The 12,415-nt window shown below is 36.1% G+C and overlaps 3 protein-coding genes across 4 annotated transcripts; 2 read left to right on the forward strand and 1 right to left on the reverse strand.

Annotated features, from left to right (window-relative positions):
- Positions 1-565: 565 nt before the first annotated feature.
- On the forward strand, positions 566-1,711 carry LOAG_00637 (GTP-binding/GTP1/OBG domain-containing protein; the record flags this gene model as incomplete). Its single annotated transcript, XM_003136177.1, has 1 exon — positions 566-1,711. The coding sequence occupies one exon, from the start codon at positions 566-568 to the stop codon at positions 1,709-1,711; it is 1,146 nt and encodes a 381-aa protein (XP_003136225.1).
- A 712-nt stretch (positions 1,712-2,423) lies between these two features.
- LOAG_00638 lies at positions 2,424-8,286 on the forward strand. 2 transcript variants are annotated; one of them, XM_003136178.2, is made up of 15 exons: positions 2,424-2,580; positions 2,979-3,187; positions 3,515-3,670; positions 3,942-4,100; positions 4,534-4,719; positions 4,884-5,020; positions 5,121-5,307; positions 5,462-5,666; positions 5,821-6,023; positions 6,145-6,288; positions 6,808-6,963; positions 7,175-7,339; positions 7,404-7,472; positions 7,605-7,763; positions 8,053-8,286. In XM_003136178.2, exons 1-15 carry the CDS (start codon positions 2,448-2,450, stop codon positions 8,179-8,181), a joined length of 2,397 nt encoding a protein of 798 aa, XP_003136226.1. In that variant the 5' UTR covers positions 2,424-2,447; the 3' UTR covers positions 8,182-8,286. The 2 variants fall into 2 exon arrangements, with proteins under 2 accessions (XP_003136226.1, XP_020307431.1); XM_020445502.1 differs by lacking the exons at positions 6,808-6,963; positions 7,175-7,339; positions 7,404-7,472; positions 7,605-7,763; positions 8,053-8,286 and adding an exon at positions 6,620-6,737.
- LOAG_00639 (zinc finger protein) lies at positions 8,244-11,920 on the reverse strand. Its single transcript, XM_020445503.1, has 11 exons — positions 11,805-11,920; positions 11,216-11,333; positions 10,884-10,961; positions 10,573-10,664; positions 10,223-10,286; positions 9,726-9,932; positions 9,391-9,488; positions 9,216-9,319; positions 8,831-8,974; positions 8,610-8,741; positions 8,244-8,342 (listed from the first exon to the last, which is right to left on the reverse strand). The coding sequence occupies exons 1-11, from the start codon at positions 11,908-11,910 to the stop codon at positions 8,313-8,315; spliced, it is 1,173 nt and encodes a 390-aa protein (XP_020304048.1). The 5' UTR covers positions 11,911-11,920; the 3' UTR covers positions 8,244-8,312.
- Between the last annotated feature and the right edge of the window lie 495 nt (positions 11,921-12,415).

Raw genomic sequence — 12,415 nt, forward strand, 5'->3', positions numbered from 1 at the left:
TTTACAAAACCTGTTTGGATTCGTTGCATCATCCACCATAATCACTGCTAGATGTTCTTCAATTTTAACGAAAATTACTTTTTTTTTAAATTTATGAGCTCGTGAAGACTGGTGTTGCGTTAACGTTAACTTCTAAAAGTCACATTAAAAAATTTTTAAGAAGTTGGAATATTAGGTTTATGAGCATCAAAAATCACGGCTTGATCGAATCAAAATCGTAGAATAGAATTAACGATTCCTTGGTTTACAGCGAATTCAATATAATGTTATGATGTTCATTGCATGTTTATCCAAGATAGTCAACGGAGATCATGCAGCGATTAAATGGTGTCACCTTTTTGTAAAATTTTTCCAACTTGCCAGTTTTTATGACATCCGGAGTGATGTGTTTGATTTCATGATTTCGGTTCGATTTTCGTGGAGTAATCGGGTAGTTTTTGCTTTGATTTTCCAACAAATGTATATTTGTTGGGCAAGAGTCACAGTCGAGCTAGTAAACTTACTTGAATAAAATGCTTTTTTAGGATTGCACCCAATGGAATACGTTTGGCGACCACTGGTCAGGATGACCAAATTGCAGCAGAAGTTGTATGTTTCGACAATTTCCAATGAAGGAGTGGTGAACCGTGATTGTTTACGACTCTTCATACGTGCAGGTAATGGAGGGCAAGGATTGCAGCGATTTAATGGTGTTGGAGGAGATGGTGGTGATGTGATCATGGTTGGACATTCAAAGATGACTTTAGAAGCGATGCTGAAGAATGCTAAACATCGTGTGATGAAGGTACAAGCTCAAAGTGGTACGAATTCATCACAGACTTCTCTCATTGGTATCAATGGGAGGCCAAAAATTCTCAAAGTTCCGGTAGGTGTCGATGTGATAAATGCGGAAACCAAGGTGTTGATAGCACGTTGTTCACGACCGTTCTTCAATTATGTAATAGCACGGGGTGGTCGTGGAGGCTGTGCTGAAAACTGCTTTCAAGCAACAGCTGGTGAGCGGTTTTTCATCGATCTCCACCTTAAACTTCACCCAAACATCGGTCTGGTTGGTTTCCCGAATGCAGGAAAATCGACAGTTATGAAGGCGTTGGTACCGAAAAAAAGCATTAAAATAGCCAGTTATCCGTTTACAACAGTGAAACCTCAGATTGGTTACATTAATGACTTTGAATTGGATTCCACTGACGATGATGACGATTCGTTTAGTTTGTCAATCGCCGATCTGCCAGGATTGATAGAGGGAGCAGCAATGAATCGCGGAAGAGGTCGCGAATTCTTGAAGCATCTGGAGTTCAGCGATATATTACTGATTGTTGTTGATGTTCTTGGCTTCAAACTTGATTTATCCTTGAGTAATCCGTACCGTAATGCTCTTGAAACTGTTGCACTTCTGAATATCGAGTTAGAAAAGTATGATCCAGCTTTGGTGATGAAGCCAGCGATCATTACTTTGAACAAAATCGATTTGCCTAATGGTGAGCAAAAAGCCAAGGAACTGGTTTCAATCCTGGAAAAGAAAAATTGGTCAGAAACGCTATCAGAAGAAATGCGACCCACTCGGCCATTTTCTGTAAAGGCAGTAATACCGATTGCAGCGAAGGATCGCCGTCTGGGCGATTTGAAAAATCAACTGAAATTTCTCTATACACGAATGCATCCTCTGTCAGCTCCAAACTTCGGCTCCGTTAAGAAAACTGTACTCTCCTGACTATCACTGGTTACTTCGTTTGTCCATAGGTTCCTTTTCTATGCAATACTTGGTTGAATTTCAGTTCTTCAAAGGATTACTGAATGAGATAAGATAAAATACATGATGGAGAGCAAATTTTACGATTGCTGAAATCCAAACTTAGATCTCAGTATTTTTATCATTTCTTTTTCGAGTTGTCTTTTTTCGTACTGTCTCATATAGCTCTGTTCATGACTCATCTGTTTTAGTTGGATGACATATGGCTTTTAGTTGGATGACATATATATATGTATATATGATGTTGTAGTAAGTGCCATGTCTGAAGTTTCCATTCTTTAGGACTGAATACGGGTTTTAAATTGTTCAAATATTTTTGAGTTTACTGTTTACAGATGTATAAATTTTGGTAGTTCCAAGATTTATTCACAGTATTATGTATCCTTGATGATATGAATCACAGTTGGAAAGATCAGTTATCCAAAATAAAAATAAAAAGTCATGATGCTATATCTATACAGGGATTGAATTCCTTTGATATTTTAATCAAACTGAATTTGTGATCTCAGCATACAATTTGCTTTTTGTAGATTAAAATTTGGTTCCATGTTGTTTTAAGAGAATGTAGTATGTTTGCAGTAATATATATGTACCGCAGCAGTGGTGTTATTTTTCTTCGCTATATATATTGACGATTCTGCGATGGATTTCTCAGGTACTACTAAATTTGTTTCATGTTGCAGATCTGCATAACCGAATGGCACCTGGTAAAAGTGAACGTCGTAAACGTGGTCGGTGGGAGCAGTACAATGCTGATTTCAATGCCGATGAAAATTCTCAATCAAGCAATTTGGGTGAAAGAAATAATTCGAGCGATAAAGATGCTACAGGTTCGTTTTTTTGTCGATGACTGCTGATGGACTAGGATTTAGATGTTGCATTTGCTCTAAAAACGATGTGTTAATGATCTAAAATCTAATACAAACGTATTATGGACTACTTTTTCCCTTTTAAAACTGGAAGTTTTCAATTTTTCCATATCTGAAATTTTGATGTTCCAGTCTTAGATATGAACTTGAATCCAATTTGGTTATCAACATCGCTTTGGGTAATGTTACCCTTGCATCATTTGGTATATTTACTACACTGGTGTTTGGATAATTGCGCGTTAGTATGGTCTTAAACTGCTTCAGTTAAAAATATGTAATATCGACCATTCTTCCCTACATATTTTCATGCTCATTTAGATGGCTGCTTTGTGATCCAGTTCATTTATTTCTTTTTTCAGTACCAAAAGCAGCTAGTCACAATTTGGAAGGGCAGACTATGATTACACGTACTGATGATTTTGGAGCGAAGGATTACCGACATGAAATGAAATTAAAGCCTGATCATGTATCACGTCCTCTTTGGGTTGCTCCCGATGGACATATCTTCCTGGAATCATTCAGTCCTGTGTATAAGCATGCCCATGATTTCTTGATCGCCATTGCTGAGGTTGCTTGTCATTTTATTGATAATTGTTCCCGTGTTATTTTTATCTGACATCCTAAGTTCTTTACATCCTTAAAATTTGAAATTTACACCTTAGATATGTGGAGAGGTAAAAAAAAGCTTAGGATTTACTCACTTAAGTAGCGATGGATTGAAACAATTAGATCAGTTTAATTTTCTTTCAATGCCAAGCTCAAATGATACAACTCTGCATCATGTTTAGTACAACATATGTCACTGGACTATTGCTGTAGGACCCATATGCCTCCTATGCTCTGTCCCATATGGTTCATTGCTTTGTTCGAATCAAATTTTGATATCATCATTTAGCCAGTCTGTAGACCAGAATTTATTCATGAATATCAACTTACGGCTTATTCACTATACGCCGCTGTATCAATCGGTTTACAAACCAGTGATATTATTGAGTATCTGGAAAGGTTATCGAAATCTTCTTTACCGAAGGGAATTATTGAATTTATTAAAGTAATAATTGACACATTTCTTTCTAATTTTATTTAATTAGTTAAAAAAGGCAAAAGATCAAAAGTAACCCTTCAATTAGAATAAGTCCATCTTAAAAATTTGAGAACTTTATTATGTGACAAAAAAAAACAAGAAATGAACATTGGTGGGAAACTTGTGGGTTCTATTTAGCAGACGAAGGTTGAGCAGCTATTCAGGTAAAGAATGAAGCTGCAAGAAAAAGGAAAGGTGTTATGCGAATTCTTGTTAAATGGTTTTTCTTCATTTGTAGATGTGTACTCTTAGCTATGGAAAAGTAAAATTAGTGCTCAAATACAATCGATATTTTATTGAATCGCGCCATTCTGACGTTATACAAACTTTGCTGAAGGATAAAGTAATCCAGCAGTGCCTTGCAGAAGACAAACCGGCGATCGAAGTACCCCAAACGGTAAATTTTCACGTGAGACAAACGCATCTAGCTGAATTTAGACTTCCATTGAGTAATTAGTGATTTCCGGAACATCGAATGATATGCAAATATTGAATCTCAAACAGCTCACTAGTGTCATGATTTTTTCTTTGGTTAAATTGGTTTTTAGTCCACTTTATTATAAGGTAGGACGGTGATCGTTCGATGAAAAATGCTGTTAGGTGCGATTTTTTAGTCTGCGTTCACTTAATATCGCTGGGAGTTTTTTTTTCTTTCTTTTAATATAATTACATAAAAATGTAACACTTAGCAGTAAAGTAGTCATTGCAAAGAAGTAGAATCATTAAGTCATATTCATGGGTGTTTTTTAAGCAAATTCTTTTTTTGAAGTATTATGAACTGTTTGTTTTTGGTCCTTTCAAGATCTATTGCAATTTTTGTTATTTCTCAGAAAATAAACGTGGAAAAAATACAAATTCCGGGGATCCAACAGCAACAACAAGAAACGAAAGAAAAGGATGATAAAAAACCAAATGATGTGCCTGAGGACATCGAGTCATACTACGGTAAATTGGATGGTGATGACGAAGATGAGGATGAGGAAGCTATCAAAAACCTGCAACTGCTAACTTTTGAGGTAAGTAAACAGAGATTTTGAAGTTAAATGAGCAAATAAGTGATTTTTTTTTCGTCGAAATTCTGAAATCGTTAAAATCTGAGAAAATGTGACTTATATATGCTTATCTTAGAAAAGAAAGAATCCTTCTAAAATTCAATTACAACTGAAGTTTTTTTTTAAAGATCAGGCAGGAATCGATTGAAATTGTACAGAAACGTTGCATCGAATTAGAATATCCACTGTTAGCTGAATATGACTTTCGCAACGATACTTTCAATGAAAATCTTGGAATCGATCTCAAGTCATCCACTAATCTGAGGCATCGTTATTTTAGTTTAGATTTTGATAAAAAGAAAACTTTATGCAATTGGTGTGCCAGAGTTCATGTATTGCAATTCCAAATGTTGTCATGTTCACAGGCCTTATCAGGAAAAGAGTTTACGAAAAATGTTCGGTAACAGTCGTGCACGTTCTGGTGTTATTGTCCTACCCTGTGGTGCAGGTAAAACGTTAGTGGGTGTTACTGCAGCAACCACAGTCAATAAACGGTGCTTGGTGTTGGCGACGTCAAACGTTTCAGTAGAGCAGTGGCGTGGACAGTTTAAGGTAGCTTTTTCAGTTGTCTGTTGTTTATCTCAGTAGTCATTCCTATGACATTTATAAAGGAATCCTTTCATGGAAAGGTCCTATATAAAGCTTTTTTGAACAGGGGAAAATTTTTCAAAGCTTTTTTGAAAAAAGTCTCCCTTTTCAAATTTAGCTCTGGTCAACAATTCGAGATGACCAACTGATTCGGTTTACACGTGAGGCACGTGATCCAGTACCATCTGGCTCAAATGCTAATAAGCCAATTGTTTGCATAAGTACTTATTCCATGGTTGCATATACTGGAAAACGAACGTATGCAGCTGAAGAAGCTATGAAATATATCGAAAGCCGAGAATGGGGACTTGTCTTGTTAGATGGTATACGTTTTTTTAATTTCGAATATATAAATACTTGTAAACATTGCAAACATTTTCTGCACGTAATTTGATAGAAGTTTGAATTCTTGCTCTTCAACTTTCGCGAAAGATTACTTTTCCAATGTATATATGGACTGGTTATAGTATTTTGCAGAGGTACATACAATACCGGCAAAAATGTTTCGACGAGTGCTAACAATTGTTCGAGCACATTGTAAATTAGGATTAACGGCTACGTTGGTCCGTGAAGACGATAAAATTACGGATTTAAATTTCTTGATTGGTCCGAAAATATATGAAGCAAACTGGATGGAACTTGAAAAAGCAGGACAAATTGCAAAAGTACAGTGTGCTGAGGTAATACTTTTTAAAGAGGTGTAATATTAAGACGAATAGGGCTATTCGTTGTGTTGTTTGCTTAATGTCAGTTTTTGTCTAAACATGGTAACACGGTACAGCTTGTCGAGTTACCTTCCAGGTTTGGTGTCCCATGAGTGCCGAATTTTACTCGTACTATTTGCGTGCTCAAATTGGCCGCCGTCTTTTGCTTGCTGTAATGAATCCCAACAAGTTCCGCATATGTCAGTTCCTTATCATGTATCACGAGAGGCGGAATGACAAGGCAAGAGCTACAGTTTTGGTCTTTTCTGAATCACAAGAAGTAAAATTGACCGGCATTTTTTAATATAAGTTACTCGGAGAATGGTGCAGTAGTTTAGAAATAGTTTGTTAGAAGTAAAATTCAAGGTACTATCTTTGTTCCCTTCAACTCCGTTATATGTCTTAGGTTTACTGACGAAAATCATCGCTTATTCCTGTTTGAAAAGTTAGGGAAAATACTGAGCATTTATAAGGGACTGAAATGAACATCGCGACTTTTCAGCAATAAACCCCAAAGAATGAAATACAGGAGGGAAATGCCCTGTTTATGTGTTGGATTATTGCCGTTGCAGATTGCTACGAAGCCACGGAGAAATATAATAATCCTGAAATCAAGCTGCTGTTGGAATTTTTTCCGAATCTTTTCAAGAAAGAACGATCCCATGCTGATTTAGTGCTCCAATCTTACCGGAGTTGTCATTCTGAATAAATTAATCAGTTCTGGTTACACTTATTCTTAGTAATTTATTCCAAATTTAAGATCATCGTCTTTTCTGACAATGTATTCGCGCTGAAGAAATATGCGATAGAGATGGATAAACCATTTTTATATGGTGAAACGGGACAAAATGAACGGATGAAAATCTTACAAAATTTCCAATATAATCCGAAAGTGAACACAATTTTCGTATCGAAGGTTTGTTCGAAATAAATCAATTGAGAGTAAAATTCATGTATTCCACGGGTGGAGATAACAGGAAAATCTAACAAAGAGATAATGGGATGAAATAATTTTTATTTCAGTGGTACTCTGCATAGTATTCGGCAGTTGTGTCACTATGGAATGAGAATACTGGTAATTTTGCCGAATAAGTTTCACGTCCCGACCAAATTTTATGCTTTTATAGGTTGCAGACACATCTTTTGATCTACCTGAAGCAAACGTTCTAATCCAGATTTCTGCACAGGGTGGTTCTAGAAGACAAGAAGCACAACGATTAGGACGGATATTGCGAGCCAAAAAAAATTCAGGCGATGGATTCAACGCATTCTTCTATTCACTGGTTTCCCAGGTAACACCTTCAATCTTCTTTTCTTCTTGTGTGAGTGTATTCTTGCTGGAACATACTTTTTCAGGATACTGTTGAAATGAGTTATTCGCGCAAACGACAACGTTTTTTAGTGAATCAGGGTTACGCTTATAAGGTTTGCGCCTTTCATAATCGACAATACCAAGTCTAATTACTTCGTATTATAAGTTCAGGGAAAAGCCAGTTTTCCCATTCATTACTTGTAATAATTTGTGAAATGCTTAGTTTCTTTATAAATTTCAAACAGGTTGTAAATCGATTGCCAGGAATGGAAAAAGAAACCTTGAAATTGGCCACTAAAGAATCTCAACTCCAGTTGCTGCAGCAGGTACTGGCTGCTTCTGATGCTGATGCGGAAGAGGAGGATATTAAGGAAGAAAGTGTAGATGGTTCAAGAGAGGCGAAAGTAAGTCAATTTATGCTCTATTTGAATCTGACTTCAATGGTAGATGTTAGAATCTCTTTTATGCTATTGTAAATATGTACACTCGCTTTCATACACTTATGAATGTTCGAATCTAATTGGAGAGGATTAACTCCCTGCTACTTTCCTTCTGATTGGTTTATGAGACTAATCTCTGAGACTTTGCAAAATAAAAGACCAACCATAAGCTCAAAAATACAACAAACCGCATCACTCCTTCACTTCTGCATCTCACAGTTTACTTACAAATATTAGTTTATATATTTCGTAGGCGATGCGAAAAGAAGGCTCGTTTTCATCATTCTCTGGAAGCAACTCTATTTCATATACGCAGAAAACAAGAACTGTCAAAGATGAAGATAGACACCCATTATTTCGAAGATTTCGAGCTTTCAAATAAATTTATTATTACTTTTTATGTGTATATAATGATTCTGTACATATTTCATCTCCATGTGATCGGTCACATGATACTATGTTGCTGAAGGAAACAATAAATAAGGTGTTCCTGGAATATAGAAACCGCGTTTCTTATTTGTTGTATCCGGCTTGATTTGGCTTCTGGAAATGTGAATTTTATTTTAAATTAAAAAACATTTGCATTTACCACCGGACAAAATTTTTATTTCAGCAAAGCACTGTTTTGGATGTAAAATTTTGTTGCTGTTAAGTTACGCGATAGAAGCCCTTCAAAACGAAATATCCTTCGGATGGCAGTATATTTTAAAATGAAACGTACCAAAGACGTTTGGGAGAGTTTCTTTTTTTTCATCACTTTTAATGCTTTTTCCCCTAACTTCAATTGATTTAAACGCAAAAATCAGTGACCTGCGGTGTATTCGGTCGAGAAATGACTGGAACTAGCGATTCGCTTGTTTGTGGGCCATATGATGAGAGAGCGTTCATATTTCTCGTCATCATACTATTAGCTGTCGGTACAAGCTTTGTTGCACTACCAGGCTGAAATATCTGAAATTCAAATTTAAACTTGCAATCAACATAAGTTAGGTAAAACTGGCGGCGATTCTAACTGGGAGACATTAACGCACTTGTTGTTGGTACTGCTGTCCAACAACTGACGGAGGAGACTGTAAAGGTTGTGTGTTAATTCGAACTTGCGTTGCATTCTGAATATTTGTTGATGCCAAATAACCCGACGGTGCTACCATATGTTCATCAGTTTCTGCAGTCACCTGTAACTGATCAATTTTTCTTGATTTTCATATGAAAGCAGGGTATATAGTTTGATTTCTACTGTATTTCTCCATCCCCCTTGCGATTATAGCGTTACTTCTTACATTGTGCATAGGACATCATTTCTATTAATCTGAAGTTGGAAACAACCCGATCGGAAAAGTGCGAAATTATTTGGCACAACTGCATCATTTTAAATTAGAGGTGTGTCATATTTCAGCAAAAAATTGAAAGATGTACATGAGTGGAAGTCGCCGGTGGTGGAACACTGTTATGTGTTGATGAGACAGCTACGGCTGAAGGCGAGACTGGTACTAGATTTGTTGACATAGTGGGATTTCCAGCTGCAAATCCATCATTTTTATTAATTATTTGAGGAATCAAAACTCATGAATCCAACAAAAGAACGGCTTACTGTTATTAATACGTTGATGTGACTGTTGCACATGGTTATTCAGTCCAACAATGGTTTTGTAACGCTTTGAACACTGGCTACATTTGTAAGGACGTAAACTGCAAATAATGAGAATTTTAAGATTAATTCCGTTAAAATCAGTCGAAGTGAAGTTTTGAGGTTAATTAGAATATAAACCCAAATCTGAAGTTTAAGCTAGACCTAAATTTAAACCAAATTTAAGTTAAATGCAAAAAGCATGTCGGAAAATTTGGAAAATGAAAAAGTAAGCTTCCTTTTCATTAACCTCGCTGACGTATAATAATAGATATTTTCTTTCTTGGGAAATAACAAACTTTGCATATTTACTAGGTGCACCGGACTGTATCAGTGGTGCAACTTGCCCAGGTACCACAGCAGTCAAGTCGAACGACACTGCACTATTTGCGCCATTATCCTCAGTATATCCATGTACTTGACGCGCATGATAACGTGCTCCCTGCAGATTTTTATATCGTTTGTTGCATCCTTCAACTGGACATTTATGCCGCCTTTCATCGGTCCTATATATTTGGAATAATATGCAATCACAAAAAAATTAATGCAACCTTAAACGAGATATAAAAAAAAGAATTAGAAGAACTGAAATTTAATTAGGGATAACAAACATGCAGCTATGCACAAGCTACTTGCATCTAAGCAAAATAACAGCAAAATTCTGATATTAGTACCGTCCTACTACCCATAGGAAGTATCCCACACTGATTACAACAAAAATAACACAAGGTTCCTAAACTCTCCCACGAAAGTTTCTTAGAAGATCACACAAAATGACACATTGATTAAATCTCACCCCTGCTCATAGTCATCACAATCTTCGTTCCTATATGAATCATTCGATTCCTCATCGTGTTGGTCTGAAAAGTTGTGAAGTAGCTTCAGAAACAAAATCACTTCGAATTTTTCGAACTTTTATTCTTTGAAAAGGAAGACTAGCGGTAAATGTTGGGCGGGTTTACTTTTAGCATATTGCAGTCAATTTTTGAAGCTTTGTGGAAAGCTTTCAATATCAAACTTTTTAAACTCTCAGCCTTCAACATCAAACTTTTTCAACTTCCAAAATCATTACTCAGCGGATCCTTCCTATAATAAATGACATACCAATTGGCAATATAAATAATAAATTAGAATTTATAAAACTACCAAAACGCGATTTGTCTCCAGCTTGTCCAAAAGGATTCGCACCAGCAACTGCAGCTGCCAATGTTTTTTTCCTGGAAAACCACGGAACTGGTCTAAAAGTAACCACCGTTTGCATCTAAGGCTAGAAGAAACGAATGATAAGCGAAAGAGATAGATCATGTGCTGAAGAACAAGTGATAGAAGTGATATCTAAAGTGAAGCACACTTCAGGACAAAGAGATCTAAGATACTTTTATTGGAAAGCACTGCAGCCTCAGCAACATTGTTGGCAGTGGAGACATTATGAAAGCATAGCAACGGAAGTTATAAACCTGTAATGACCGATTGCAAGCTTCACGGGTTCGGGGTTGACCGGAACTGCTTTATGCGGAGGAAGTTTCGAAAATAACCTTAAAGTATTACTGAAATTAGAAAAAATCGAATTTACTAGAAAAACGTCGGGAATTCTCACTTCCTTATTAATTTTTTCGTCAAACACACCAAATCAGTCGTTTATGAATTACTTAAATATTGTTTTCAGGAGCAATTTTTGCTTCCCAAAAGTGGAGCAACTCTCCTAGTCATAAGAATTCAAATCATACTTAATTCTAGCAAAAGAGATTTAAGACGGAAAAATGTTCTCAGATTTAAACAAAGAGTTCACTTGCAAATGGCGCTTATTGGGAAGACAGCAGTTAGCGCCGCAGCTTTCGTAGGATCATCATCCAGAGAAGAGTTTTTAGTGCTTTCCTCTTTTTTCTTCATTTCTTCCTCGATTATAGCTGTAATAAGGGTAACGAATGAAATTCAAAGTAGGCAAATCAAATACCCAATATATATTTATTCGTTACTGTCTGTATTAAATCAACAACTGCTCGTCAATGCTTTTTTTTTTAGCAAGTACTGATTGCCACAACACTCTATTCGAGGTACACATCATGCAGTTATTTAGCTTAGTTGATTTCTTCACTCCGATAAGGCTGGAAGTTGAAAATTGCCAATTTTACCAATTTTATCTTTTATTCAGGCAAAAATTACGAAGCTAAAATTTATCAAAATATTAACCTTAGGAAGTATTCAAATATCTTTACTATTCCTTTAGTATCTTTCATTACAGTAGTACAGAAAACCGAATCGGACAGGATGATTAGAAATTTTGGGAAGTGAAAGATGAAGTACCAAGTTTTCAGAATCCTCGCCTACTCTAACCCTGACCAAATTAAAAACCAACAAAATTATAGAAAATAAATTACGGATATGTGTCTCCTCGATGTGTTGCAGCAAGTCATGGAGATTTCCAAAATTAAGTCCACAACCACTAAACTGACAAATGTTAACACTTAACAATGCTAGAGCCATCCTCCTGCAAAAAACAAAAATCTCCAAATCATGATTTCAAATATTTGCACGAAAGAATTTGAGCTTTCACATCTCGTAATAACGGATCAGAAAACTGCAATCTGAAAGATGGGTCGAAATAATATTACAAAATCTAAATCCCTTTTATTCAAAAACCAAATTTTGCGTATGCAAATAAGAAAGACAGAGTGAAGACGGATGTTGTCCAACCCTAACACTTCAAGCAATCTTCTTCCCTTAGAATATCTATATTATACAACGTCTATTGTTCCATACTACTACAACGCACAAAATGTTTTCATTGCTCCTATGCGAGTAACAGCCCTTTCCATCTGCGTAAAATAAGGCCTTTATTACTGTTACTGCTAACGTTTATCTTTTCTCTCTCTAGTGATGTATTTCTCTTGTTTCCTTGATATTACTAACTGTTAAGTGACTTATATCATTTAGTAATTATACTCGTAGCAGAATTACTCAGACATCCAATAGAATGAATTCGGCATGA

The sequence above is a fragment of the Loa loa genome (assembly GCF_000183805.2).
Source record: "Loa loa unplaced genomic scaffold supercont3.4, whole genome shotgun sequence".
In the NCBI taxonomy this organism is placed as follows: Eukaryota; Metazoa; Nematoda; class Chromadorea; order Rhabditida; family Onchocercidae; genus Loa; species Loa loa.

What these genes read in the sequence shown, in the direction of transcription:
- LOAG_00639 (XM_020445503.1), bottom strand. Translation starts at nt 11,910, where the DNA reads ATGGCTCTAGCATTGTTAAGTGTTAACATTTGTCAGTTTAGTGGTTGT. An exon ending in CCAATAAGCGCCATTTGCAA is followed by an intron (nt 10,962 to 11,215) that starts GTGAACTCTTTG and finishes TAATACTTTAAG; the next exon opens with GTTATTTTCGAAACTTCCTC. An exon ending in ACATCAACGTATTAATAACA is followed by an intron (nt 9,320 to 9,390) that starts GTAAGCCGTTCT and finishes ATGGATTTGCAG; the next exon opens with CTGGAAATCCCACTATGTCA.
- LOAG_00638 (XM_003136178.2), top strand. Translation starts at nt 2,448, where the DNA reads ATGGCACCTGGTAAAAGTGAACGTCGTAAACGTGGTCGGTGGGAGCAG. An exon ending in GAATTATTGAATTTATTAAA is followed by an intron (nt 3,671 to 3,941) that starts GTAATAATTGAC and finishes CTTCATTTGTAG; the next exon opens with ATGTGTACTCTTAGCTATGG. An exon ending in GGGACTTGTCTTGTTAGATG is followed by an intron (nt 5,667 to 5,820) that starts GTATACGTTTTT and finishes AGTATTTTGCAG; the next exon opens with AGGTACATACAATACCGGCA.